We start from the raw sequence: 27,374 nt of genomic DNA, 5'->3' as shown, positions 1-27,374 counted from the left end.
CTCAAAAGTGAGGATTTAGAAGTTTACTGCAATGCAACATCAGTCATTTCTCTTTTCAGTGTGCAATACCATGTCCTTTATCAGTTTAAAGAACAGAACATAGACACTGAACTTTAAGACTGAATTCTGTGGACTGTGTTTTTTGGATTGACGGACTTGGGGATTTTGACGATTGGGCACAGATTGTAATGGTCTGGGCTTTTCATATGCACACTGTTTATAAATATATGATATCTGCATATTTTCTATAGATATATATATAGTGGGGTGAAAGCGTTCTAGGAGCCATAGGCTTCCATCAGCGCTGTCACTGCTCCATCCTCAACATTCATTGGAGTGACTTCATCACCAACATCGAAGTACTCGAGCTGGCAGAGTCCGCAAGCATCGAATCCACGCTGCTGAAGACCCAACTGCGCTGGATGGGTCACGTCTCCAGAATGGAGGACCATCACCTTCCCAAGATTGTGTTATATGGCGAGCTCTCCACTAGCCACCGAGACAGAAGTGCACCAAAGAAGAGGTACAAGGACTGCTTAAAGAAATCTCTTGGTGCCTGCCATATTGACCACCGCCAGTGGGCTAATATCGCCTCCAACCGTGTATCTTGGCGCCTCACAGTTCGGCGGGCAGCAACCTCCTTTGAAGAAGACTGCAAAGCCCACCTCACTGACAAAAGACAAAGGAGGAAAAACCCAACACCCAACCCCATCCAACCAATTTTCCCTTGCAACCGCTGCAACTGTGCCTGCCTATTCCGCATCGGACTTGTCAGTCACCAACGAGCCTGCAGCAGACGTGGACATACCCCTACATAAAGCTTAATCCGCGAAGCCAAGTCAAAGAAGAAGAAGAAGATATAGTGGGGTTCATTATGTTAAGACATTATATTGTTAATAGTCATTAATAAACATATAGTTAAAATTTAACCCTTTTGAATTGCATCTTTTGTTGTTGCTGGTTTGAGATGTAGCAAAGTGGGGGCTCATCTGGGATTCAAACAAATTTGGAATTTAGAAATTGATAGATTAGTGATGAATCATCTGTGTTTGAATCAAGCTGGAGCTTGGTGATTGATAGAATTCCAGTCTGATCTGGGAAATCCCTTTGGTAAAAATAATTAAAAGCTACAAACCAGCAGCCATGGATGTTGAGGGACATTTTGGCATTACCCTCTCTTGAGAATTTGAAAAAATGCTAACAAGCATGAGTTGGTGACTAATGCCAACAAGTTGGCAATTGCTTCAGTAGAAAAAAAGGTGGAGATTCAGAGGAAAACTGCAAAATACTACATAGAAGCAGGAAAGTTTGAAAAAGTATTAGAGCAATTTCCTTAGAGTAAAACTTCTGACCAAATACAGTTGGAATTAAAGAGATTAGAATTGGAGGCAGCTGGGAGACAAAAGAAATTGGACATAGAAACGGAACAGAAGAGATTAGAAATAGAAGCCGCTGAGAGACAAAAGTGATTGGAAATGGAACTGAAGATGTTAGAACTAGAGGCAGAGGAGATAAACAGGCTACATGAGCAGGAAAAGATTAGAGTGGAAAATTATGGGAGAAAAGAGCTAAGATCAAATTCTTGGTCATGGTGAGGGGTTTATGGCCAGTAGAGAGATTAAGTTAGTTCCTCCATTTGAGGAAGCTACATATTTTTATCATTTTGAGAAAGTGGCTGTGATTTTAAATCGGCCACAAAACCAATGGTCTCTTATGTTACAGAGAGTAATTAAAGAGAAAGCTCAATAGATTTGTTGAATCCCATTGTTGCCAAAGGGGACATTAAATCCCATCATGGCAAAGGAGAAGTCACTTCTGAAGGAAATTGTTGAACCCCATCATGGCTAAAAGAAAAGGACTGTGTTGGCCAATTGCCCCAAACCAAAGCTGGGAATCCATATTTGTTGACAATTATGTGTGCAGCCACAAGGTTTCCAGAGGGCATTCCTCTGAGAAATATTAAAGAAAGGCAATTCTGAAGGCTTTGTTTAAGTTCTTCACCTTGGTTGGCCTACCTAGAGAAATTCAGTCAGATCAAGGAAGTAATTTTTTGTCAGGCATATTCCATCAAGTGGTTTATGAATTCAGAGTTAAGCAGATTATATCTTCTGCATACCATCCAGAGAGTCAAGGGATCTTGGAGAGGTTCCATTCGACCAATCATGATGAAAACTTGTTGTTTAGAGAATGAAAAGGATTGGGATGAAGGGGTTTATTTGCTTTTATTTGCAGTGAGGGAGTATGTCCAAGAATCTTTTGGTTTTAGTCCATTCGAGTTATTTTTTGAACGTGAGGTGAGAAATCCTTTAATGTTATTAAATGAACAGTGGGTTAATAATGATGTGCATTTAAATTTGTTGGATTATGTCTTTAAATTTAAGGATCAGTTTTGTAAAGCTTGTGAAATGGCAAAGGAGAATTTAGAGGCCACTCAACAGAAGATGAAGGTTTGAAATGATGGCAAGGCAAAGATTATATGTATTAAACCCAGTGACAAATAAAACAAGTTTCAGAGAAGGAAGTGGGACACAAAAATTGATAAGCCTGAGGTTGAAAAATTCCATAGTTTTGCAGGACCTGGAAACAAAATTGACTCATTTCCAAACTTCAGAAAGGAAAAAGCATGAGAGAGTTACTTTTAAAATTTGAGAATTTATTTCCAGATGCACCTCAGAGACATTCGATAGCTTATCATGATATTGATGTAGGTGATGCTTGACCTATTAAACAACATCTCTATTGAATAATTATGGAAAAGTGCAGATAAGGAAATCAGGAAATTGACAACATGATGGAGTTGACCTTGTTTTTTAGTACCTAAACCAGATGGAACTGTTAGGTTTTGCACTGACTACAGGATGGTAAATGATGTGACAAAGACCGATGCTTATCCTATTCCTAGAGTGGATGATTGTATTGACAAGGAGTGGAAGGCAAAATTTCTTACTAAAATAGACTTATTGAAAGGTTACTGGTGTGTTCCTTTAACAGATAGTGATAAATAAATTTCTTCATTTGTAAAATCTTCTGGACTGTATGAGTACACTGTCATGTCCTTTGGAATGATGAATGCTCCAGGGAGGAGGCATGGCCATGTTAAGACTTAGACAGATGTGTTTTGGTTGTGCGCTCTGTGAAGAGTACTAAATAGACAGTCAAAACTTGAAAAATCAAGATTTATTGCATCAAAAATGGATAAAACTAGCATGAAGAAGCCAATTAAGCCAAGAACAAAGATTAAAGAAGCTCTTATTCAACCAGGAACATCAGGTGAAAATCCGAAAGGGAGGGGTGCAAAAATGGCAGCAGGAACAGCAGAACTAGGTAAAACTGGGGAGTTGGGTCAAGAATTGAGCATCATCCTGGAAAAAAATGGAGAAATGAGTAACTGATTCATAAATATTAAAATGGTGATGAGAGATATGATGGAGAAAATTACTGAAATGAAAGAGATTGCTGAAGATCTGATAGAGAGTGAGTAGAGAGTGAACTGACAAAAATATGTGAAAAAACTCAAGGCTTTGGAAAACAAAGCCAAAGAATGGAAGTCAGAAAAACAAGGTGTGCTTGACAAAATTGACCATATGGAGAACTTTAGTCGACAAAATAACGTTCAAATTATTGGACTAAAGGAAGGAATTGAGGGAAGAGACCAGGTGATCCTTTTTCAAAAATGCATCCCACAAGTGTTAGGAGAAGACAAATTTGGAGAAAAACTGCATATCAAGAGAGCTCACCGAACACTTGGACTGAGAGGAGCCGGCGATCAGTGACCAATGTCAGTTCTGATGAGACTTTTAAGCTACCAAGAACAGAAGCGGCATATGATTTCTCTAAGCAGAATAATGGTCTGCCCAAGGTTGATCATGGAAAGGTACTATTTTTTAAGACTTTAGCCTGACCTGATTAAACAAGGAAAAGAATTTGAAGATGTGAAAAGACAACTACATGTTAAAAACTTGAAATACTCAATGATAAATGCTGTGACTTTGAAGGTCAAAGTAGTGGAAGGGGACCGACAATTTTTCAAGACCAAGAGTGAGGTGGAAGATTTTGTGAAAAGTTTATAAAAATGAAAAAGATCAAGGTTGCCGATGAAAAAGATTGTGAAAATATTTATAATAAAACTAAGTAAAAGTAGCTAAAGTTGTACTTTTTTATTTATAGTGAAATGTATAGAAATATTCATGGACAGCTCAGTAAAAGAAAAAACGCTGGGAAAAGTAATAGCAGAGTGGAGAATCTGGTCTAAGGGGGAGAATGGCACCTAGAAAGGAGTAGCAAAAACATTGGTGCCAAAGGGAAGGGTTCTTCTTTTATGAGAGCTTCCACAGGCATTTTTCATGGGCTTTCAGGGCTCTACCAATGGGGAAGAGACATTAGGTGTTTTTTTTCTTAAAGGGGAAGGATTGCTTTATTATTTAAAGAATTAAAGAGATTTTACTGGTTAAAAAATATTGTTTTAAACAAGAATATGGATAGGATATTAAAATTTATTAGTCTTAATGTTAATAGAATTAATGGTAGGGGGAAGAGAAATTGGGTCTTGGCATACCTAAAAAAATTAAAGGCAGATTTAATCTTTTTACAAGAAACACATGCAAAATTAAAGAGAGAATAGATGGGGCAAGTAATATCTTCTTCATTTGGATCAAAAGCAAGAGGTGTAGTGATTTTAATTAATAAAAATATACCAATAATAATCAAAGAGAATTTAACTGACCAAGATGGAAGATTTGCATTGGCACATGGTATATCTTATGCAGAATTATGCACATTTATGAATATTTATTTCCCAAATTATAATGATGAAGTCTTTATGAAGGCTATATTTTTAAAATCCGGGGGGAAGACAAAATATATTTTGTATAGATCCAATATTGGACAAATCAGTGAGAACAGTAACAATGGTGAAAGCTGCAAAAATGACATTGTCATTTATGAAGGATTTAAATTTAATTGATATATGGAGGTGGCTCAATCCCTTAGAAAGTGACTACTCATTCTATTCAAGGGTACATGATTCACAAAGAAGGACTGATTAATTTTAATGTCTGCCCAGCTACAAAGTAGAGTGGTAAAAATTGAGTACTTGGCAAGACTTTCATCAGATCATTCGCTGTTAACATTAACCATATAAGTATATAACAATTACAGCATAGAAACAGGCCAGTTTGGCTCTTATAGTCCATGCTGAACACCTTCAACCACCTAGTCCCATTGACCCGTACCTAGCCAATAACCCTCCACACCTCTCTCGTCCATATACCTATCCAACTTTTCCTTAAATATTAAAATCAAGCCCGCATGTTCCACTTAGGCCGGAAGCGCATTCCACACTCCCATCACAGCCTGAATGAAGAAATTCCCCCTCATGCTTCCACTATACTTTTCCCCCTTCAATCTCAATCCATGTCCTCTTGTTTGAATTTCCCCCACTCTTAATGGAAAAAGTCTGTTCACATTGACTCTATCTGTCTCCCTCATGATTTTAAATACCTCTATCAAATCACCCTTCAATTTTCTACACTGCAGGGAATAAAGTCCCAGCCAACTCAACCTTTCCCTGTAACTCAAACCCTGAAACCCAGGCAAGATATTTGTAAATATCCTCTGCACTCTCTCTATTCTTTTTATATCCTTCCTATAATTTGACGACCAAAATTACAAACAATATTTCAAATTTGGCCTCATCAATGCCTTATATAACTTCAAGTTGACATCCCAACTCCTATATTCAATGCTCAGATTTATGAAAGCCAACATACAAAAGCTTTCTTCACCACCTTATCTACATGTGACTCAACTTTCAGGGAATTATGTACCATAACTCCTAAATCCCTTTGTTCCACTGCACTCCTCAAATGTCAACCATTTAATGTGTACGACCTGTTTTGATTAGTCCTAAGAAAATATAGCACCTCACATTTATCAGTACTAAAGTTCATCTTCCATCTTTCAGACCACTCTTCTAACTCTCTTCTAACACTGCAATGTTTAATAACCTTCTTCACTGTCCATAGTACCACTAATCTTAGTATCAACTGAATACTTACTTATCCAATTTACCATCCTATCATCTACATCATTAATATATATGACAAACAACAATGGACCCAGTACCAATCCCTGAGGCACTCCACTAGACAACGGCTTCAAATTTGACAAATATTTTTCCACCTCTACCCTCTGGCATCTTCCATCCAAACATTGTTGAGTCCATTTCACTACTTCAATATTAATACCTAATGCTTGAACCTTCGTAAATAACCTCTTATGTGGAACCTTGTCAAAACTTTACTAAAGTCCACAAAGACAACATTCACAGCTTTCCCTTCATCAACCTTCTTAGTAACCTCTTCAAAAAACTCTTTATGATTTGTTAAACATGATCTACCACATACAAAACCATGCTGACTACTCCTAATCAATCCCTGTCTTTCCAAACCATCTCTAAGAACACTCTCCATTGATTCATCCATCACCAACGTCAAACTCACAGGCCTATAATTTCCAGGTTTACTTTTGGAGCCTTTTTTTTTAAACAGCAGAACAATATGAGCTACCCTCCAATCCTCTGATATTCTAGTACGATAATGGAAAACCAAGAAAGTATATATAGATGGCATCTTAATGCTAATTTATTAAAGAGGACAGATTTTGTGAATTTAATAGGAGACAGATAGAAATATTTTGTGAAAACAATCTTCCTGCCACTGACAACAGTTTTATAATGTGGAATGGACTTAAAATTTATCTGAGGGTACAAATTATTTCTTATACTAAAAATCTTAAAAGAGAATATGCAAGAGACTTAGAAGGTCTGGAGAAGGATATAACAAAATTGGAAAAAAAGAAAATCAGATATCAGGAACACAAGAAAAATACAGAATATTAGAGAAAAGTCTACAATCATATAGAATGGAAAAAAAATATTAAAAATAAACAAAAATATTGTGAATTAGAAGAACTGGCGCATAAAGTGCCATCTTGACAGGTTAAAGCAGAGGAGTCATCCAGAATGATAAATGCAATAGAAACAGAAAGAGATACTATAACATATAATCATAAAGAAATAAATAATATGTTTGGACAATACTATATAAAATTATATAAATCAGAATTAGTAGGAGATGAAAATGAGATGGAAGAATTTTTAACAAATGTTGAAGTTCCTAAAATGGAAAAGAGAGAAAGGGATGACTTAGATGCTCCTTCTACAAGGGAAGAAATAGAGAAAGCTCGGGGTACTTTACAAGCTAATAAGTCCCCAAGGAAAGATGGGTTGCCTCCTGATTCTATAAACAATTAAAAAATTTGTTGATGGATGTGTTGGACCAGGTGGCGGAGACCCAAACCCTCCCGGAAACATTTTCAACTGCCATAATTACAGAGCTACCGAAAAAAATGGTAGAGACCCATTAAAAACCTCATATGGACCAAGATCACTTCTGAATGCAGACTATAAAATTCTAGAAAGGCACTGGCCATCAGACTGGGTAAGTATTTACCAAAATTAATACATCCAGATCAGGTGGGATTTGTTAAAGGAAGGCATTCTTCAAAGGTCTAGGTAGATTATTAAATATGTTTGGATTCAACCTTGGTTTAGCCATATGCAGAAAAGGCATTTGACCAACTAGAATGCTCTTTCTTATACAAAATGTTGGAAATTTTGGTATAGGTAGAAAATTTATAATTGGAATAAAACAGTTTATCATAAGCCATAAGCTAAAATTATATCTAATAACCAAATATCATATATTTTCCCCTTGAGTGGATCGAGTAGTCAGGGGTGTCCCCTATCTCCAGCATTATTCACCCAAGCTATTGAACTTCTGGCAAACATTATAAGAAGAGATCCAGATATGAAGGGATTCAAATTTGGACAGGAAGAACATAAAATTAGTTTCTTTGCTGATGCTATTATATATGTCTGACCCAGTGGAAGCACTGGTAAGGTTACAAACAATATTAGAAAAATGTGGAAGGATATCGGGATATAAAATAAATATGGACAAAAGTGAAATAATGCCATAGCAAAACTTTGATTCATGAACGATACCAAAAAGGGTTTTAAATTCTGAGGAATAAAGACAAATAATAATATTCAGAATTTAAACAGACTTAATTATACCCCTCTATTTGAAAAAAAAACTAGTAAAAGATTTACAGAAATGGAAAGATCTGCTGATTACATTAATAGGAAGGGTAAATTGTGTAAAAATGAAGGGAATGCCAAGATTACAGTATGTCTTTCAATCATTGCCTATTGCACTAACTAAAAATTCTTTAAATTATTACCAAAAAATTGCATGGGAAAAGTTAACAATGGACTATAAACTGGGAAGACTCACAGATTTTAAGTATTATCTATCAGCACAAGTACGATTTCTATAATCTTTGATGAAATGAGTCCCCTTCATGGATTCAAGTGGGACTGAAGTTAATAAAAGAGGAAACAATGAAGGACTTTATAAGTGGAAGGTTAAGTCAATAACAAAAAAATGGATAATCCTATATTAATATTAATATTCATGATTAGAATATGGTGTGGCGCCCTGCAATTGCAGAGATTAAGCTGGCACATTGCACGGTAGCAGATGCACAAAGAGATCGCTAAAGCGACTCCCAGGATAATGGTGGGGGTAGAAGCTGGGGCAGCATCAGACCAACAATCCTAAAATGATGTTGGTCAAGCTGCCCAGCTAACTCAGCAGAAACAGGCTGGGGAAGAAGGGCATTATTATGCATGGACGTTCCCGCCCGTTATAGTTATTCATATGGCTGACTCAGTCAATCAGCTAAAATGGTTGGAACTTGAACAGTATAAAAGCAGCCTTTCCAGCCCCAATAAAGGAGTGTTTAACCTGCCACACTGTGTGTGTGTGTTTCTTTGTTGTGGTTGGCTACAATTGGTGAACCCAACAGCATGGAGGCGACAAAATTTTGACTCCATCCAATGGCAGGCACACCCATCATCAGGACTATGGTCCAGCTGGTGGCCAGCAAGTACATGTGGCATGGATTTTAGAAACAAGTCTGGGGATGAGCCAAGGCGTGTACGCTGTGCCAAGCAGCCAAAGTGCAGTGACACACCAAGGTCCCCCACAACCTTTCAAGCCAATGGAATGCAGGTTTGACCACATTCACATGGACATAGTGGGACCCTTGCCAGTCTTTCAGGGTTTCTGCTACCTTTTCACAGTGGATGAACGCTTCACCCGGTGGCCAGAAGCAATCCCCCTAGCTGACACATCGACCAGGTCCTGTGCCAAAGCTCTCCTCTTGTCCTGTATTGCAAGATTCAGACTGCCACAGCACATCACTTCTGTCCAAGGAGCAGAGTTCATCTCCAGATTGTGGACTGACATTGCCAACTTGTGGGCTGCTCATCTACACCATGTGACGGCTTACCACCCGCAAGCCAACGGCATGGTGGAGCGTTTTCACAGGCACCTCAACACTGCCCTCATTACCAGATTCAAGGGCCCCAACTGGGTGGACGAGCTACCATGGGCACTACTGGGCATCTGAACAGCGCTGAAAGATGACCTCCACACATCCTCCACTGAACTAGTCTATGGAGTCCCACTCATGGTTCCCAGGGATTTCATTCCTCAGGCCAGAGGACAGCAGGAGGAGACAACCACCTTCCTGGATAGGCTTTGTGAAAAGGTTGGTAACCTGGCTCTGATCCCACTCTCCAGTCATGGACAAGTATAAAGGTATTAAAGGTTACAAAGAGAAGGCGGGGACGGGGTACTGAACTTTAAGATCAGCCATGATCTCGTTGAATGGCGGAGCAGGCTCGAAGGGTCAAATGACCTACTCCTGCTCCTATCTTCAAACATCCCCAAAGAACTCAAGGACTGTGAGTATGTATTTGTATGCAGAGGACCTCACCATTCACCACTGCAGAAGCAATACAAAGGTCCCTTTCAAGTAATCCGGAACAATGGAGCCACTTTCAAGCTGGACATCGGTGGTAAATCTAAGGTCTTCACTACAGATAGACTCAAGCCTGCCCATAGAGACCCAGCAGAACCTGTGGAGACACCTACGCCTCGACACAGAGGCAGACCACAAAAAACTTTGGGGACTATACCTTTGAATACTATAGACTGTAATGGCGGTTCTGGGGGGATCTTATGTGGCAGCGCGCAATTGCGGAGATCGGGCCGGCACATTGCGCAGCAGCAGGTGTGGACAGAGATCACTAAAGCAACTCCCAGGACAACAAACCGGCAGGGGTAGAAGCTGGGGTAGCATCAGACCAAGAACCCTAAAATGGTGTTGGTCAAGCTGCCTGGCTAACTCAGCAGAAACAGGCTGGGGAAGAAAAGCATTAATATGCATTTGATATTTGAAAGGTTTTGATATGTGCATATACGTATGTAGGTAGGTGTGTGTGTGTGTGTGTGTGTGTGTGTGTGTGTGTGTGTGTGTGTGTGTGTGTGTGTGTCTATGAATCTGGATAACAAAATATTGAACATATGATATGACAAAGGAATAAGATATATTAATGATTGTTATATGGAAGGATCTCTTAAGTCTTTTGAACAATTAAGAAATAAGTTTGGAGTAGTTAATGGGACATTGTTTTGCTTTCTCCAGTTAAGATTATTCTTAAGAGAAAGATGGGGTCCAAATTTGCTCCCCCCCTGAAATTGGTAAATGGTTTGACTGGGGAACACACCTAAATTTAAATCCATGATGTACTTTGCTCTCCAAATGAAAGTGCAAAATCAGGATTACACAGATTGAGAGAGAGAGATGGGAGTCAGATTTAGGAGTTCTAATAATGGAAAGGTGCTGGTCTAATTGGTGCTTGGATGGCATGATGTCAATTATATGGATTAGTACAATATAATTTTCTACACTTTTGTATCTCACTCTACAGAAATTATATAAATCAAAATCAGAAAAATCAGAAATGTGTTTTGAATGTGGAATGTTTTTACATGCTATGTGATCGTGTGTAAAATTGAGAACTTTCTGGCAAGATATTACTGAGATACTCACAAAGATAACAGGGGTGGCTTTCATGGACAACCGGGAGCTTTATCTTTTGGGCACTTTTATTGAAATAAGTAACAAACTAACTAAATTCCAAATTTTATTTGTTAAAATAGCTTTAGCTATTTATTGCAATTACTTGGAACTCTGACTCCCCTCTACTGATTGCACAGTAGAAGACAGAGATGAACAGTTGTATACCTATGGAAAAAAAATCACATACAATCTAAAGAACAAATATGACATAATTTTAAAAATATAGCACCATATTTGGACTAAATAGGGGCCCAAATATAAATAGTAAAAAGTGCTACTATTATTACATTATAAATGATCTCACCAATAAAGTTTTTCTTTTATAAAATTCAACTGTAATCCCTGATGGTATATGGATTTATACTGTGAAGGGGTGGGTTGCAGGGGTTGCTGTGCTTTGTTATGTTTTATAAGAAAAAGTCTCTTGAAAATTGAAAAAAAAATTAAAAATAGAATGGTCCGAGGACATTTCAAAGAATGATTAATTTAAGTAAAAGTAAGTTTGTCATGTGTCTGTTACTTATCTGGGTTATGTCTTAGGACAGAGGCAGTTGGTGCTAGTTGAGGCAAAGATTTTGACTATCTCTGAGTTCCCTGTTCCAATTGGAAAGAAAATTTGAATATTCTTGGGATTCATTGGGTACTATCGCAAGTTTTGTAAAATCTTTGCAGATATTACACTCCCTCTAACAAAACTGCTTAAGAAGGGAGAAAAATCTGTCTGGTTGACATGTTGCCAAGAAGAAATGGTAAAATTGAAGGCCATTTTATGCACCAACCTGTGCTTAAGTCACCTGACTTAGAAAAAACATTTTCTTTAGCTGTGGATGCCAGTGATAGAACTGTGTATGTTACAGAAGAAGAATGATTATGATATTGACCATCCTGCATCCTATTTCTCAAAGATGTTTAATGATCATCAGAAGAATTAGTCCACCATAGAGAGTTGTTAGCTGTTGTGTTGGCTCTAAAACATTTTGACATTTACATTTGTATAGCTCAAAAACCACTCATGATGTATACTGATCATAATCCTTTTTTTTGAGTCAAATGAAGAATAAGAATAGACACTTGATAAAATTAGAGTTTGATTTGACAAAAGTATTATTTGATGATAACACCAATTAAGGGAAAGGATAATGTGATTTCAGATTGTCTTTCTGGATGCTAAACTTTGTAAATGAAATTAGTTACTGTGTGTTATTGTAGATGACCATAGTGTTTTGCTTTATATTGTGACACCTTAATTAATTGCTAGCATTTTGGGAGGTGTTATGGACCATGGACTGATATTTTAGACAGTGGGCTGTCATTATAAAGGATGGATTTCTGCTATGAACTCTGTGCAACTTGTGGTACAGCTGAGTGCTGACTTATCAATTGCTTGGAACTTTTGAGAACAAAGGGAGAATCCAGTTGTGAAGCAGAGAGCGACAGTAGAAACAGCAGAACAGCAATTGGAGCAGCAGTTGGAGTGGCAGAGGGCAGCTGGAGAGCTGTGTGAAATGCACATACCTCATAAGTGAGGATTGATAAATTTACTGCAGCATAACATCAGTTATTTCTTTCTCCAATGTTCAATTTGACATCTTTTGTTATCAGTTAAAGAACTGACTTTGAACATTGAGCTTTGAGATTGAATTCTGTAGACTGTTTTTTTGGATTGACTTAGTTGACTGACTGACCTGGTTTTTTTCATTTTTGAATATTGTAATAGTCTGGGTTTTTCACATGCACACTGTTTATAAATATGAAATCTGTATATTTGATATAGATACTTATAATGGGGTTAGTTGTGTTACGACATTATATTGTTAATAGTCATTAATAAATATAGAGTTAAAATTTAACCCTTTTGAATTGCATCTTCTGTTGTCACTGGTTTGAGATATAACACAGACACATCTATGACCAGAGATGAGGACTAAAAGAGTTGGGAGGGATTTGAGGAATATTTTCCTCCTTGACGGCGTTTGAAATCTAGACCACGCTGTCTGAGAAGGTGGTAAAGGCAGGTACTTCCACAATATTTAAAGCTTCTTATGTCTTAGGTCTTCTGACCAAGTGCTAGTAAATGGGTTTAGAATAGACTGGTGTTTGACACTCAGCATGAACATGTTTGATCAAAAAGCCTGTTACTGTGAATGTGTGGATTGGGATAGGTGTTTTGGGAAAGGATGTACACAGTAAGTGGGGGACATTCAAAGATGATATTTTGAGAGTACAGTGTTTGTATGTTCCTGTCAGGGTTAAAGGCAAGATTAGAAGCCATAAGGTACCTTGGTTTTCAAGAGATATTGGGATCTGGTTCATAGGAAGAGATAGTTGTGTACAGGTTTAGGCAACATGAAGGAAATGAGGTTCTTGAGGAGTGTAAAGATTCCAAGAAAAAAAGAAAAAAGGACAAACAATTGCAAGAAAAAAAATGAGGAAGGCTAAAAGAAGCCACGAGGCTACTCTGGCAGACAATGTGAAGGTAAATCCTAAGGATTTCTACAGATATATTAAGAGCAAAAGGATAGTAAAGGACAAATGTGGTCCCCTTGAAATCAGAGTGGTCAGGTTTATATGGAGCCAAAAGAGATGGGAGAGATCTTAAATGTTTTTCATCAGTATTCACTCAGGAAAAGAGCACAGAGTCAGTGAAATCATGGAACCTATACGGATTAAAGAGGAGGAACTACTTGCTGACTTAAAGCAAATAAGTCTGGATAAATCCCCAGGGCCTGACAAGTTTTCTATTGGACCATGATGAAGGCTAGTGTAGAAATTGCAGGGGCTCTGACAGAAATATTTAAAATGTCCTTAGGTATGGTGCCGGAGGATTGAAGAGTAGCTCAAATTGTTCTGTTGTTTAAAAAAGGCTCCAAAATTAACAATGGAAATTATAGGCCAGTAAGCCTGATTTTAGTAGCAGGTAAATTTCTGGAAGGTGTTCTAAGAGATCGGATATTCAATGATTTGGTTGGCAGAAACTGATTAGGGAGAGTCAACATGTCTTTGTGTGTGGTAAGTCATGTTTAACCAATCTTTGAGTATTTCAAAGGTGGTTGCCAGGAAAGTTAACAAAGGAAAAGCTATGGATGTTTTTTTTTGACAAGTTTACAGATAGGAGATTAGTCAGGAAAGTTCAGACGCTCATTAGTCATGGTGAAGTAATGGTTGGACGGGAGAAGCCTGAGAGTAGTAGTGGATGATAGCTTCTCAGACTGGAGCCTGTGACTATTGGTGTGCCTCGGGGAACTGTGCTGGGACCATTGTTGTTCATCATATATATCAATGAACTGGATGATAATGTGGTAAATTGGATCAACACGTTTGCAGATGACACTAAGATTGGAGAAGTTGTGGACAGCTAGATAGGTTTTCAAATTTGCAGACAGATCTGGACCAGCTTAAAAAATGGGCTGAAAAATAGCAGATGGAATTTAATGCAGACAAGTGTGAGGTTTTGCATTTTGGAAGGACAAAATAAGAAAGGACATACATGGTAAATGGTAGAGCATGGAGGGAACTGGGAAGACAAATGCATAATTCCCTGAAAGGGGGTTCACAGGAGGATAGGGCTGTAAAGAAACCTTTTGACATATAAGCCTTCATAAATCAAGGTATTGAGTATGGGAGTTGGGATATTAATGGTAAAGTTTTATAATACATTGGTGAGACCAACTTTGGAGTATTGTTTGCAGTTTTGGTCTCCTAACTACAGGAAATATATCGATAAGATAGAAAGAGTGCAGAGAAGATTTACTAGGATGTTGCCTGGACTTCAGGAACTGAGTTACAGGGAAAGGGTAAACAGGGTAGGACTTTATTCCCTGGAGCGAAGAAGAATGAGGGGTGATTTGATAGTATTTAAAATTAGGAGACAGAGTAAATGAGAATAGGCTTTTTCTCCTGAAAGTAGGTGAGATACTAACCAGAGGGCATGGGTTAAGCTTTACTGGTTTATAACTATAGTAAAGGGGACTGTTGGAAAAGATGACTAATGATAATTTTTTCACTTTACCAATTATGTATATAAATTTTACCTTTTAAACTGAAGTTAAACAGGATAATTTATGGCATATGTTGCAATTGTAAAGATCATGCACATTGGAAGACATGAATGCTATTTAGATGTCACTTGAATGCTATCAGTAATTTGGCTAACTTTTTATCCTTATCATTGGGGTGAACTATATGATACCATTTGATTAATTAAGAGTAGGAAAATCAACAATGGTGTCAAAGAGGGTTTCATTATATTTGTTTGAGCTGGTCACTATTTTTTGTCTGACCTTCATGCAAGGGTTGGGTGGTTCATTTGGGTTTGTATGGATCAAGGCCACATTCAATAATTGTGGTGCACTGTTAGCCAGAATCAGACACACACAAAGATAAAGACTGTACAACAGGCTTTAATCCACAAAGACTTTCACAGAGCCAGGCTGACTGTGGCTGCAGCAACTCTGTGTGAGGCCTCGGGGGGCCGGCGCAAGCTTATATCCTGGAGGGTGATTGACACAAGACTGGGTGGGGCTTGATCCATTCAGGCTGACTGATTGACAGCCGGCCAGGTGTTGTCCTGTCCCCTTACACTCCTGCAGGTACAGAGGTTTCCCCCTGCAGTAGGCCGGTGGTGTACCACCACAATAATTTACTCTCTTCTGTTTTGTAGTGTGATGAAGGTTTTGGACTGCTGCCTGAGGGTTAAGAGGAAGCATGCCCCAGTGCTTTCACCTAGTTTGATACATCTTAAAATACTTTGTAAAAGATGGCACCTATTGTAATTATCTCATGGAAAGTGAAAGGGCCTAATAGACCCATAAAGCATAGAAGCATTTTAGTGTGCAATAAACATTTAAAGGCAGATATTATGTATTTCCAAGAAATACATATCCAAAATATCAATGTTTAAATGCAAGGGTTAATGTTATCACTCAACCTTTGAAGCCAAAATTAGGGCTGTCTCCATTTTAATGCAACCAAATGTACCATTTATACTGCAAAATAGTATAATGCATATAATAGGGTGTTGTATTATTCTTTCTAGGACACTACAGAATAAACTAATGGTTTTAGCCAATATTTATGCTCCAAATGTAGATGACCCACATTTTTTGAAAAAGTTTTTAACCTTTTACAAACCTTTCCCAATATTCACTAATTTTAGGTGGAGATTTTAAAGGTTTTAGCAAAATTTTTAATCATTTTTTGGAAAAAAAGACTGATCTATTGAAATTGGCTTTAATAATACTTTTTTTAATCATTTTTTATAACTCCTCCCCTTCCTACCCCTCACAACCCCTCACCCCCTGCCCCTCATAAAGAATAATATATATGTATGTAAATAATGATATATGGTATTAAAAAGAAGGAAAAGAGAAAGAAATAGTATAGTACCTTGGATTTTCCCAAGCATCAGCACCCAATACACTGAAATTCAATAGATTTTATGAGATAATTTTCATTTCAAGGAAGAAGGTTAACACAGGTCTTAAGGGGCTGGAAGAACATTTCTACATATTTATAGCTAAGATTTGTATATAGTGGCTCCAAATTCGTAAAGATATAGAATATTTATTTCTCAAATAATATGTAATTTTATCTGAGGGAATACAAGTTTGAATTTTTGCATTCCATTTTCCCATATTTTTATGAGTCTGATTTCCAAGTCACTGCAACAATTTCCTTCCCACCACAAATTCTAACAAATTTCATTTGATATATTGACAATTTCAGTTTTGGTCTTATTCCTATATTTCCCAGTAGGAATAAATCTGAGTTTAATGGAAATACTGTTCCTGTTACTTGTTCTAAAAAGTTCCTTAGATTCACCAAAAAGGTTTTACCTTAGAGCATGACAAAATTGAATGCAAGAAACTACCTATCTCTTCATTGCACCTCAAACATGGATCAGATATATTGAATTTAAATCTATTCCATTTTTCTGGTGTTAAATATAGCTGATATAAACAATTATACTGAAGTGATCTATAGCTTTCATTAATAATATTTGTCATACTATCTTCACATAGGCCTAACTATCTTTGATCATCTATTGAAATATTCAGATCCGACTCTCATTTCTGTCCAGATTTATGCACTCCTTATTTAGTAGTTCCTTTTTACAATAGATAATATATAGCAGAAGTATTTTTTAAGTATGTCCTCTCCCAATAAGAATTTTCACCTCACTACAAACAGACAGCCACATTTCAAAACCTAACTTTTCCTTTAAATATGCTGTCAATTAAAAATAACAGAACAAAGTGTTGCTAGGTATGCCATGTGTATTCCTTAATTGTTCAAATGACATCAATTGACCTTGTTCATAACAATTATCAATATTTTTAATACCCTTACTAAACCAGATAACTTAAAATCAATTTATTTTAAATCAAGGGCATCTTAGGCAGTATATTTCCTTTTATTCCAATTTTGTCTTTTATCTTATCCCAAACAGTAACCAAGTTTTTCAATAATGGTGTCTCTTTAACCTTAATTATTAATTTAATACACTCTTTTTTTATTTAATATGGGAATGTCTGAGGTATGGAGATTTTTGAATCCTATCTTTAGGGATTATTCTTTTTTTCTTAACCATTCATAAAACTGTTTACCAAGATTGTTTATTTTCTAATTGACAACTTGCTAATTAATGGTTAAAACTCATGAGTATCAAAGTACAGCCATCTTAGATCACACTCCTGCCTCTTTAAGTTCGGAATTCCCAAATACTCTGAGTATTAAAAAAAACCAATGACAGCTTAATACCTTATCACTTAATAATAGAGTTAATGACTTTTTTTAGAGAACCAAATTCAATTTTTCTTTGATGTCAACTCAACCACAAATGTTTCAAATTTAGTGGTTTGGGACACTACGAAAGCCTACCTATGAGGCCAAATCATTTTTTATACTGCCAATAAAACCAAAAGGGCTTGGGAAGAACGATTAAATTTGATTAATCAGGTTAAGCAAATTGATTTAAATCTTGCCTAAAACAGAGACTTGGAGCTATTCAGAAGAAGAACTGAACTCAAATCTAAATTTGACATTCATTCTACACACCCAATTGAACACAGATTTTCAGAACTAAAGGCTAATTTTATATTTATGGAGAGAAGTCCGGTAAAGTGTTGGCTAACCAATTGAAAGACATGTCAGCTAATAAGCAAATTAATACCTGATGGTACTACTACTACTGATCAAACCAAAATTAATAATATTTTTAAAATATTTCTTTTCTAATTTATAATCCTCTGAATTAAATAACGAGCATGATTTAATGAATGTATTTTTTAGACCATTTAAATATACCGATAATTTCTCAGGAAAGTAAAGAATACCTAGAAGCTCCAATTTCACAAGAAGAACTGCATAAAGCAGCATTTTAATTATAATCGAGTAAAGCTCCGGGGCCAGATGGTTATCTAGTTGAGTTCTACAAAACTTTTTCTAAACAACTAGTCCCACATTTAATCTTAGTATTAAACGACTCATTCCAAGAAGGAAAATTGTCTCCTTCTTTTAATGAAGCAGCAATTTTGGTGATCTTAAAAAGAGACCAAGTCTCAGAGGATTGTGCATCTTATAGACCAATCTCCTTACTAAATGTGATGTTAAGATATTATCTAAAGAGTGTATCGATTGGAGAATGTCTTACCAGGTATAATAAACATGGATCAAACAGGTTTTATCAAAAACAAACATTCTTATAATAATATCCATAGATTACTGAATATCATGTATACACCTTCTACTCATAACAATGAATGTATTTTAACCTGAGACACTGAAAAAGCGTTCAACAGAGTAGAATGGGAATATTTATTTTCCACCCTAGTAAAATTTAATTTTGGCCCAAGTTTAATACATTAGATAAAACGTACAAATTCCCAGCAATCCAAGCTTTTCAAACTACATTGAAGCATGAGCTGAGGCTGTCCTCTGAGCTCATTGCTTTTTGACTTAGTACCGGATCCCCTTGCTATCGCTCTGTGGGTAAATGCTGATTTTGCTGGTTATCTCTTTATGCGGATGACCTTTTATTGTTCATTTCCAACCCTAAGTTATCAATACTGAAAATACTGTCATTACTTTCTTGTTTTACCAGATTTGCTGGTTATAAGATCAATCTTCATAAGACCAAATTTTCTATAACTGAAGGGTACATTTGAACTTTATTTTAAATATCCATTCAAAATAGTGAATGAACAATTTATATACTCAGACATTATTACAAATCTTTTTTAAAGAAAACTTTGCACTTTTAGTCAACCAAACCAAATAAATTCTTACACATGGTCACCACTCTCATCGACTATGATTGGTCATATTAATTCGATTAAAATTATATTCTACTCAAATTTTTATACCTCTTTCAATCACTTCCTGTCCTTTTCTGACAATTTTGAATCAATTATTATGTCAAATATATATGGCAAAACAAAAAACCAAGATTGAATAAAAGGTATCTTCAGAACACTTGAAACAATGGGGGATTAGCCCTACCCAATTTCCATTTTTACTTCTGTCCTATAAACCTAAGAAATATGTAACTATTGTTGCAATGTGAAAAGACAAATGAATATCCTAATTGGGTTAAGATGGAGTTGAAATTCCACAGAAATACCTCCCTACCTCTCTATTCAAAAGTTGACAAAGAACTTAATAATGACACATAGATTGAAGATCTGGGATCAATTTAGAATTTTTTTGGTGATCTTAAAAAGTTTTCTTTAAAAAAGATTTGTAATAATGTCTGAGTATATAAATTGTTCATTCACTATTTTGAATGGATATTTAGAATAAATTTCAAGTGTACCTTCAGTTATAGAAAATTTGGTCTTATGAAGATTGATCTTATAACCAGCAAATCTGGTAAAACAAGAAAGTAATGACAGTATTTTCAGTATGGATAACTTAGGGTTAGAAATGAACAATAATTACAAGTCCAAAAAAATGTAAATATTTATTTCAACCAATTATTTTAGATGCCCATTTCAAGAATAGAATTTTCAGGTATTAATAGTTTTAAAGATCTTTTTAAACAGCAACATTTTATATCTCTTCAACAATTGGGGATGAAATTTAACATACCACATAGACATTATTTCAGATATTATCAAGTTCAACATTTTGTTCGCTCTAAGCTGAATATCTCTTTCTCAGAACAAGAAAGGATTTCAATTTTGGGCCTGATTTAAAATTCATCATTGTTCGATAGGAATAGTCTTATCCAATTCAAAGTGCGTATATTTCTCCAAAGTCAAACCTGCTTGAATTTAACCTGATATTACTTCACTTTGTGACAAATGTAAAATATTCAATGCATCTTTTTTATGTATATATATATTGAGCTTGCTGTAATTTTCAAAAAATATTGGACCAACGTTTTTAGAACTTTTTCAACCATATTTAGGGTTACTTTATATCCGATAATTGCACTATTTGGTTTTTCTACAGATATAATGTTATTTTATCTTTGAATCAAAGATAGGTTTATAGCATTCTCCTCTTTATTAGCAAGAAGAGCAATTCTGTTAAAATGGAAATATGAGTTCCCATCTACACATAATCAATGGCTATTAGATATGTCCTTTTTAAATCTGGAGAACATTTGGCATAATATCATGAAAATCAAGATTTGATAAGACTTAGAGCCTACTTATAGCTCACTTTCATAATCTGACTAATTGGGTGCAATGATGAATGTCGCTAGGTGTGCTTGTTTGGATCCCCTGAAGCTGCATGTTCGGATTTAACACTGCACACAATGAGTTTTAATTTTGATTGTTGTGGGTTTGAATTTTTACTTTTTACTTTTCATTTTTTCTTACTTAACTATAAGATTTTATGTTTTACCATTTATTTGATTAAGAATTAAATAGTATTGCTACTGTACCATATGTTATTGTTTGTAAATCTGCAAAAGTTTCATTGCAATTGATTTACTGTTTTTTTTTGTTTTTCTGATAAAACTCAATAAAAAAATTTAAAAAAAGGAATTTAATGCAGACAAGTGTGATTTTGTTTTTCATTTGGAAGGACAAACCAAGAAAGGACATAAACGGTAGAGCCCTGCAGTGTGCAATATAACAGAGGGATCTGGGAATACATATACATAATTCCCTGAAAGTGGCTTCACAGGAGGATAGGGCTGTAAAGAGACCTTTTGACATATTGGCCTTTATAAGTCAAAGTACTGAGTACAGGAGTTGGAATGTTATGGTAAAGTTATACAAGATATTGGTGAGGCCAAATTTGGAGTATTGTGTGCAGTTTTGGTCTCCTAACTCCAGGAAAGATATCAATAAGATAGAAAGAGTGCAGCAAAGGTTTACTAGGATGCTGCCTGGACTTCAGGAACTGAGTTACTGGGAAAGGTTTAACAGGTTAGGACTTTATTCCCTGCAGCACAGAAGAATGAGGAGAGATTTGATAGAAGTGTTTAAAATTATGAAAGTATAGACAGAGTAAATATAGATAGATTTTTTTTTCCACTGAGGGGAGGTAAGATACAAACTAGAGGACATGGGATAAGAGTGAAAGCGTAAAAGTTTATGAGGAATATGAGGGAGAAATTGTTCACACAGAAAGTGGTGGGAGTGTGGAATGAGCTGCCAGCTGAAGTGGTAAATGCAGCAGAGGTATGGAGGGCTATGGACTGGGTGCAAGTCTGTGGGACTTGGCAAAAAAAAAACAAGGGTTTGGCACAGCCGAGAAGAGCCAAAGGGCCTGTTTCTGTGCTGCAGTGTTCTATGATTCTATAGTTCTCTATTCTCATTACGCCTTTACCCTCTCCATAATTCAACATCTTAACTTTTCTTTCTTTCAGATTCTGCCCAACCTGCTGAGTGTTTCTTTGCCCTTGTTCATCTTAGATGTGTTAAGCATATACAAACTACAATGCTCATTGAAATAGTTAAATTTAGCTTGTGATTCCAAATGATTGCAAACGTCATTTGGCACAAAAATATATGTAAATGTGATTAAACCAATATTAAAATAAGAGAGAGCTTGTTGAAATATATGACATGGCTTTTACAATAATCAGCTATTAATATTGTAAAAAACATATTGGGATATATGTATTATGCATATTTCATTATTGACATCATGCTTTAAAATGTATATTTGGACCATTGACAACAAATTTGTGAACACAAAGTGATTTTGGGGGAAAGAAAACTCACATTTCAAATTCATTAAAAGTAGTCAATTAAAAATACATAATATTCACTTGACTTTCGGTCAAAAAATACCTCAAAAAAATGAGATCTCAATAAATCTATGGATTTTTATTTTGAAAGTCCTTGGATCTATCATCTTGTTAGCCTACTCTACTTATACGGTTGTAGATTACATTTCACAAGAGAATATGACTCAAGAATTTAGGAATTCTCAAAAAAATTTTCAAGGGGAAAAATTTAGGGTGAACTTCTTCACATGAAAATCTGCCAGCTGAAGTGGTGAATGCCAAGTCAATTTTATTGTCATGTAACTGTACAAGTACAACCGGGGGAAACAGTGTTTTCTAGTTCTCGATGCAAAAAACATGCAGACACATAACCAGACATAACAAGTAATACATATGTAGGACAAGGATTTCATCCATATGATAAATAAATGTTGTTTCACGAATATGAGAGTCTCAAATGATTAGTGTGAGCAGTTCCTTTTGTCTTTCAGCATTCTCACTGCAAACTCATTTGTAATATTTAAGAGGAATTTGGACAGATACACGGATTGGAGGAGTATGGTGAGCTATGGACTAGGTGGAGAAAATTGGCAGATGGATTTCAACATGGTCTATTTCTGATCTTGCGATGGGAGTAAGTTCATTGAGGAAGCAGCTAAAATTGTTATTTTGTAATCTTGGAAATGGAGGCCTGTACTTTTGAAATGTACCTAAACCAGCAGTTACTGCATTTTTTGTGGCTATAGTTGTATCAATCAAATAATAATTTGAATTAAAATCAATCAATAGAGCACCATTGACAAACAGCATATTGACAAACTGTTTATTGATTTCTAAAAAATACTATGCAGTGAATCTTGAGGATGTCGGCACCCCCAGCAGTCTTATTCTATGTCACTACTCTTGGCAAATATCCAATTTGAGGTTATTAGTTCACTAAAGATTTACAAACATTTTGAAAATACACTTATAATTAGTGTAAGGAAACTGATTAGTATCGTCAGAGCTATAAGTTCTCTTCCAAATTTCAATCAAGTCATTGGTGCATTAGGATTGTATTTTTTTTTTCTCTGACATTGCTGTTGGAGGCTTAATCATTAAATATTGTGGTCTGCACATCTGTAATATCTGCAAATTTTTTTAACACCATTAGACCATAAGACAAGAGCAGGAATAGGCTATTCATCCCATCGAGACTGCCCAGCCATTTAATCATGAACTGATCCATTTTCTAACTCAGCACCACTACCTGGCCTTCTCCCCTAACCCTTGATGTCCTGGCTAATGAAGAACCTATCAATCTCTGCCTTAAATACTCCCAATGACCTGACCTTTAAAACTGCCTGTGGCAACAAATTCCATAGATTTACTATCCTCTGGCAAAATAAATTCCTCTGGGCTCCTTATCTAACAGAGGGAACTGGTTTCACTTTGGTCTCCGCTTTGAGGCTGGCTACTGAGCAGATGGAAAAATGGGAGCTTACCTTTCAGATAGCAGCCCTAAAAGGCTGCTCTAGCATCCCATTAATATTCAGAGGCACCTTGTAGCGCCCTCAGATCTGACGGAAGCGGGGCAACTGGTGCCGCAGCACCACCCTTCATAAATATGTGGCAGATCAATAGATGTCTTCCCTTCCCATAACCCCCCATACAGGTGGAACCTCTCTATGGTTCCGAGAACAGTTCAAGATGCATGAGGGACTATGGGTAGTGAAGACGGCCATCACTCTATCGTGTTTTGAGCTGCAGAGAGAGGCCCTGAAGGCTGAAGCAGCCCTATTTGGCTGTCCCAGCCCACATAGACCATCCCCTGATGGCCCCTGCTGCCACATTGGCCCCCACTGTCCCGACGATCTCTGCTGCCCAACTGCTCCCACTGCCCCCACTGCCCTGCTCCCACTAGCTCCCACTGATAGCTCATGCTGCCCCAATGGCCCCCACTGTCCCAACGGCCCCCGCTGACAGCTTCCACCAGCTCCCGCTGACCACTCCCCAAGGGCTCCCACTGCTCCACCGTCCCTGACTTGGAGGGAGAGGGGTTAGTGCAGAAATGGGTCGCGGGCTGATGGCACTATCAGCCCGCCCTTAAACAGCCGCTGAGTGCAGCTGTACATTCAGATTGATCAGCAGAGGGCTGCGCTGTGGAGATTATTCCTCTCAGAGACGCTGCTTGGAGACCACCTCCGCACATTCAGAAAGGTAGGTAATTATGTGTTTTGGCGGAGTTTCTCCGCCTTTATAACTAGACTTTTGGTCTCCTTGAAATGGCTTATGATTTGTATTTGGTGATGGGGATTAAGAAAATGGAACAAAAGCATTCGCTCTGATAAGCATCTCCAGTAGAATGATGAATGGACTGGGGTTTTCCAATAGGTCTGTTCGGTATAAATATAGCACTGATCTATCAATGGGCCAACTGGTGACATTTTCATCTGATTTATTTTCTGTAAGTTCAATTATTTACCACATCTCAGTGAGGAATGCATTAATCAGTATATTATGAGAAATGAAGACTTCCAAGATGGTTAGTGCGATGACTAAAATTAAATTTGAACACCAAGTTTTCTTTCTAGTTTTTTTTTAAGGCCAAAATTTGAGCAGGTTGGTCAAAGGAAAGCAAGGAACAAATGCACAATATGAAATCCAGCAGGCAATAGTGCAGTATCAAATGAATATGTTCATCTGCAAGGCTTTGGTGACCAAATTTGGCATCATGAAGCAGGGCATTCGTTGGCCATGCCCCCTCCAAATTAGTTATTATGCCCACCTACAGCCCTAGCATCACTAACGTCACAAGGCTTTATCTCCACGTGCCATAACCACGTGTGTCTATCTGTTATCTCAGAGCAGGGTGTGGCAGGCTGCACCAAAGAAAAACACAGGCACAATACAGTTTGGGGCAACACAGCTTTATTCCACTCACATAAATATCTAATTGGCTGCTAGCTGTGCTCACAGTGTGATCCTGGGGAGAAAGAGAGAGCACACGGCTGGACCTCTGCTTTATACCATGGGCCCTCTGGGCCCAGCTGGTGGTCAGATGTCATTAGACCGGGTGCCGTGTCTCTAGGCCTCCTGTTGGCCGAGTGATGTACTGCAACATATCATCAAGGTGGGGGGAGGAGTGTGATGGCGGGCCACGGAGGAAGTTCATGGGAGGTATGTCACCTGCTTACCCCCTCCCCTACTGAATGAGTTTTTGAATGTGAGTTTTTATCCCCTCATGGTTACCTTAATGCCCCCCAATTCGACTTTTTCTGATGCTCACTCTGTTGGTGATCATCCACTGGATGTTTGAATGTAGATCAAAAATAGCCCCAAACTCGATAACCTTCCCTCAGCAGACAAACATCCAAACTCACTACAGCATACACCAATGCTGCCATACCAGCTGCCAATGCACATTTAACCCCTCAACTCTTTCTCATCTTCCACAGCAAGAGTTCAGATTTGGATCTTATCAAAATTCAAATCATCTGCGTTATGCTGGCCAGTAACACACCTTACAATGACATGGCATCTACTTAGGTTTATATTCTCCAAGAAGGAATCTTGCCTGGCGGCTGCTACCAACCTCGTTATCATTTATAAACTTTCTCTAGTGGTTCACTATCATTTCAGTACAATCCATCCATATAAATGTAATTATTGACTTGGCTTGTGTGTTCATCTCCTCTGTAAATCAACAACATTACAGCATTCTTTTTACATTTAATTTGTGTTCAATCACTATCTTGATAAAAGGGAACAGAATGTATAGGGAACAAAACTCAAATGTTCAAGTCTCCCTCTGATGAGCTTACCTCCCCATCTGTAGACTGAAGCTCCAGTTCTCTTCGGCAGGTAGCCTTAAGTTCCCCTTCAGCTGCAGAGATATGTACTCCCTTTGGGGCTTCCAATGTCAGAGTCCGCGTCGGAGATTCCAGCCTGAAAATTCCATTTGGAAAATCAAATTGTGAGGAGCAAGATGTTTGCTAATGTCATTGCTTTTCCTTCACTACTCCAGAACTATGAGAAAATGGATTAAATTTTCAAATTATGTAGATCATAACTGAGACTGTAAAAGAGAAATTCTGTTGCATTATTTCAGGAAGTAGTGCACATTTTAATGACGCTGTAATCAAAATCTCACCAGGATTCATTTTGGGCAAGTTTTAAATGAACTTCATACGGAAATGTCTCAAGAAGAATTTTTATAAATGATTTATATTCAGAGTACATCAGGGCAAACTCAAGCAATTAAAAATATATTTCACAATTTGATTTTAAGAGATTTTCTTTCAACCTAAGAATAAATAAGAACATTAGAACTGAAGAAATGGGAACTGGAATATGCTTTGCATGTTTTCGAGTCTGCTCCAATGATGGATTCAATTTCACTTATCTGCTTGTTTCCTTCCTATAATTCTCAATTCCTTTAAGTACTATTGTTATTGTGGATTAGCTGTATTTACTAAAGACCACAGCAACAGCTTTTGTTTCTACTTTGAGATAATTATTTAACAGAACATAGAATTGCATACTGTGTTCTTTAACACAGACCATTCCACTTAGAATGCCACAAAATCAGATGACCCAATTTAGAGGGTTGGATGATAAAGATAAAAGAGAACAGTTACAAAGTATTTTCTATTTTCACTATTAGTGTGTCTCCGCTCCATCCTCAACATTCATTCGAGCGACTTCATCTCCAACATCGAAGTACTCGAGATTGCAGAGGCTGATAGCATCAAATCCACGCTGCTGAAGATCAAACTGCGCTGAGTAGGTCACGTCTCCAGAATGGAGGACCATTGCCTTCCCAAGATCGTGTAATATGGCGAGCTCTCCACTGGCCACCGAGATAGAGGTGCACCAAAGAAGAGGTACAAAGACTGCCTAAAGAAAGTTCTTGGTGCCTGCCACATTGACCACCACCAGTGGGCTGATATCGCCTCAAACCGTGCATCTTGGCGCCTCACAGTTCGGCGGGCAGCAACCTCCTTTGAAGAAGACTGCAGAGCCCACCTCACTGTCAAAAGACAAAGGAGAAAAAACCCAACACCCAACCCTGACCAACCAATTTTCTCTTGCCACCGCTGCAACCGTGTCTCCCTGTCCCACATCGGACTTGTCAGCCACAAACGAGCCT

At 37.2% G+C, this 27,374-nt stretch overlaps 1 protein-coding gene across 1 annotated transcript in view; it reads right to left on the bottom strand.

Moving 5' to 3' along the window:
- LOC138757379 (zeta-sarcoglycan) overlaps positions 1-27,374 on the bottom strand; it is a 596,661-nt gene that overhangs the window by 7,195 nt on the left and 562,092 nt on the right. Inside the window, exon 6 of the mRNA XM_069924595.1 lies at positions 26,047-26,170. Within this exon, the coding sequence (XP_069780696.1) occupies positions 26,047-26,170 (124 nt within the window). The remainder of the gene's footprint in view (positions 1-26,046; positions 26,171-27,374) is intronic.

The sequence above is a fragment of the Narcine bancroftii genome, chromosome 3 (genome assembly GCF_036971445.1).
Source record: "Narcine bancroftii isolate sNarBan1 chromosome 3, sNarBan1.hap1, whole genome shotgun sequence".
Taxonomy (NCBI): domain Eukaryota; kingdom Metazoa; phylum Chordata; class Chondrichthyes; order Torpediniformes; family Narcinidae; genus Narcine; species Narcine bancroftii.
This window is presented reverse-complemented; position numbering and strand designations above follow the sequence as displayed.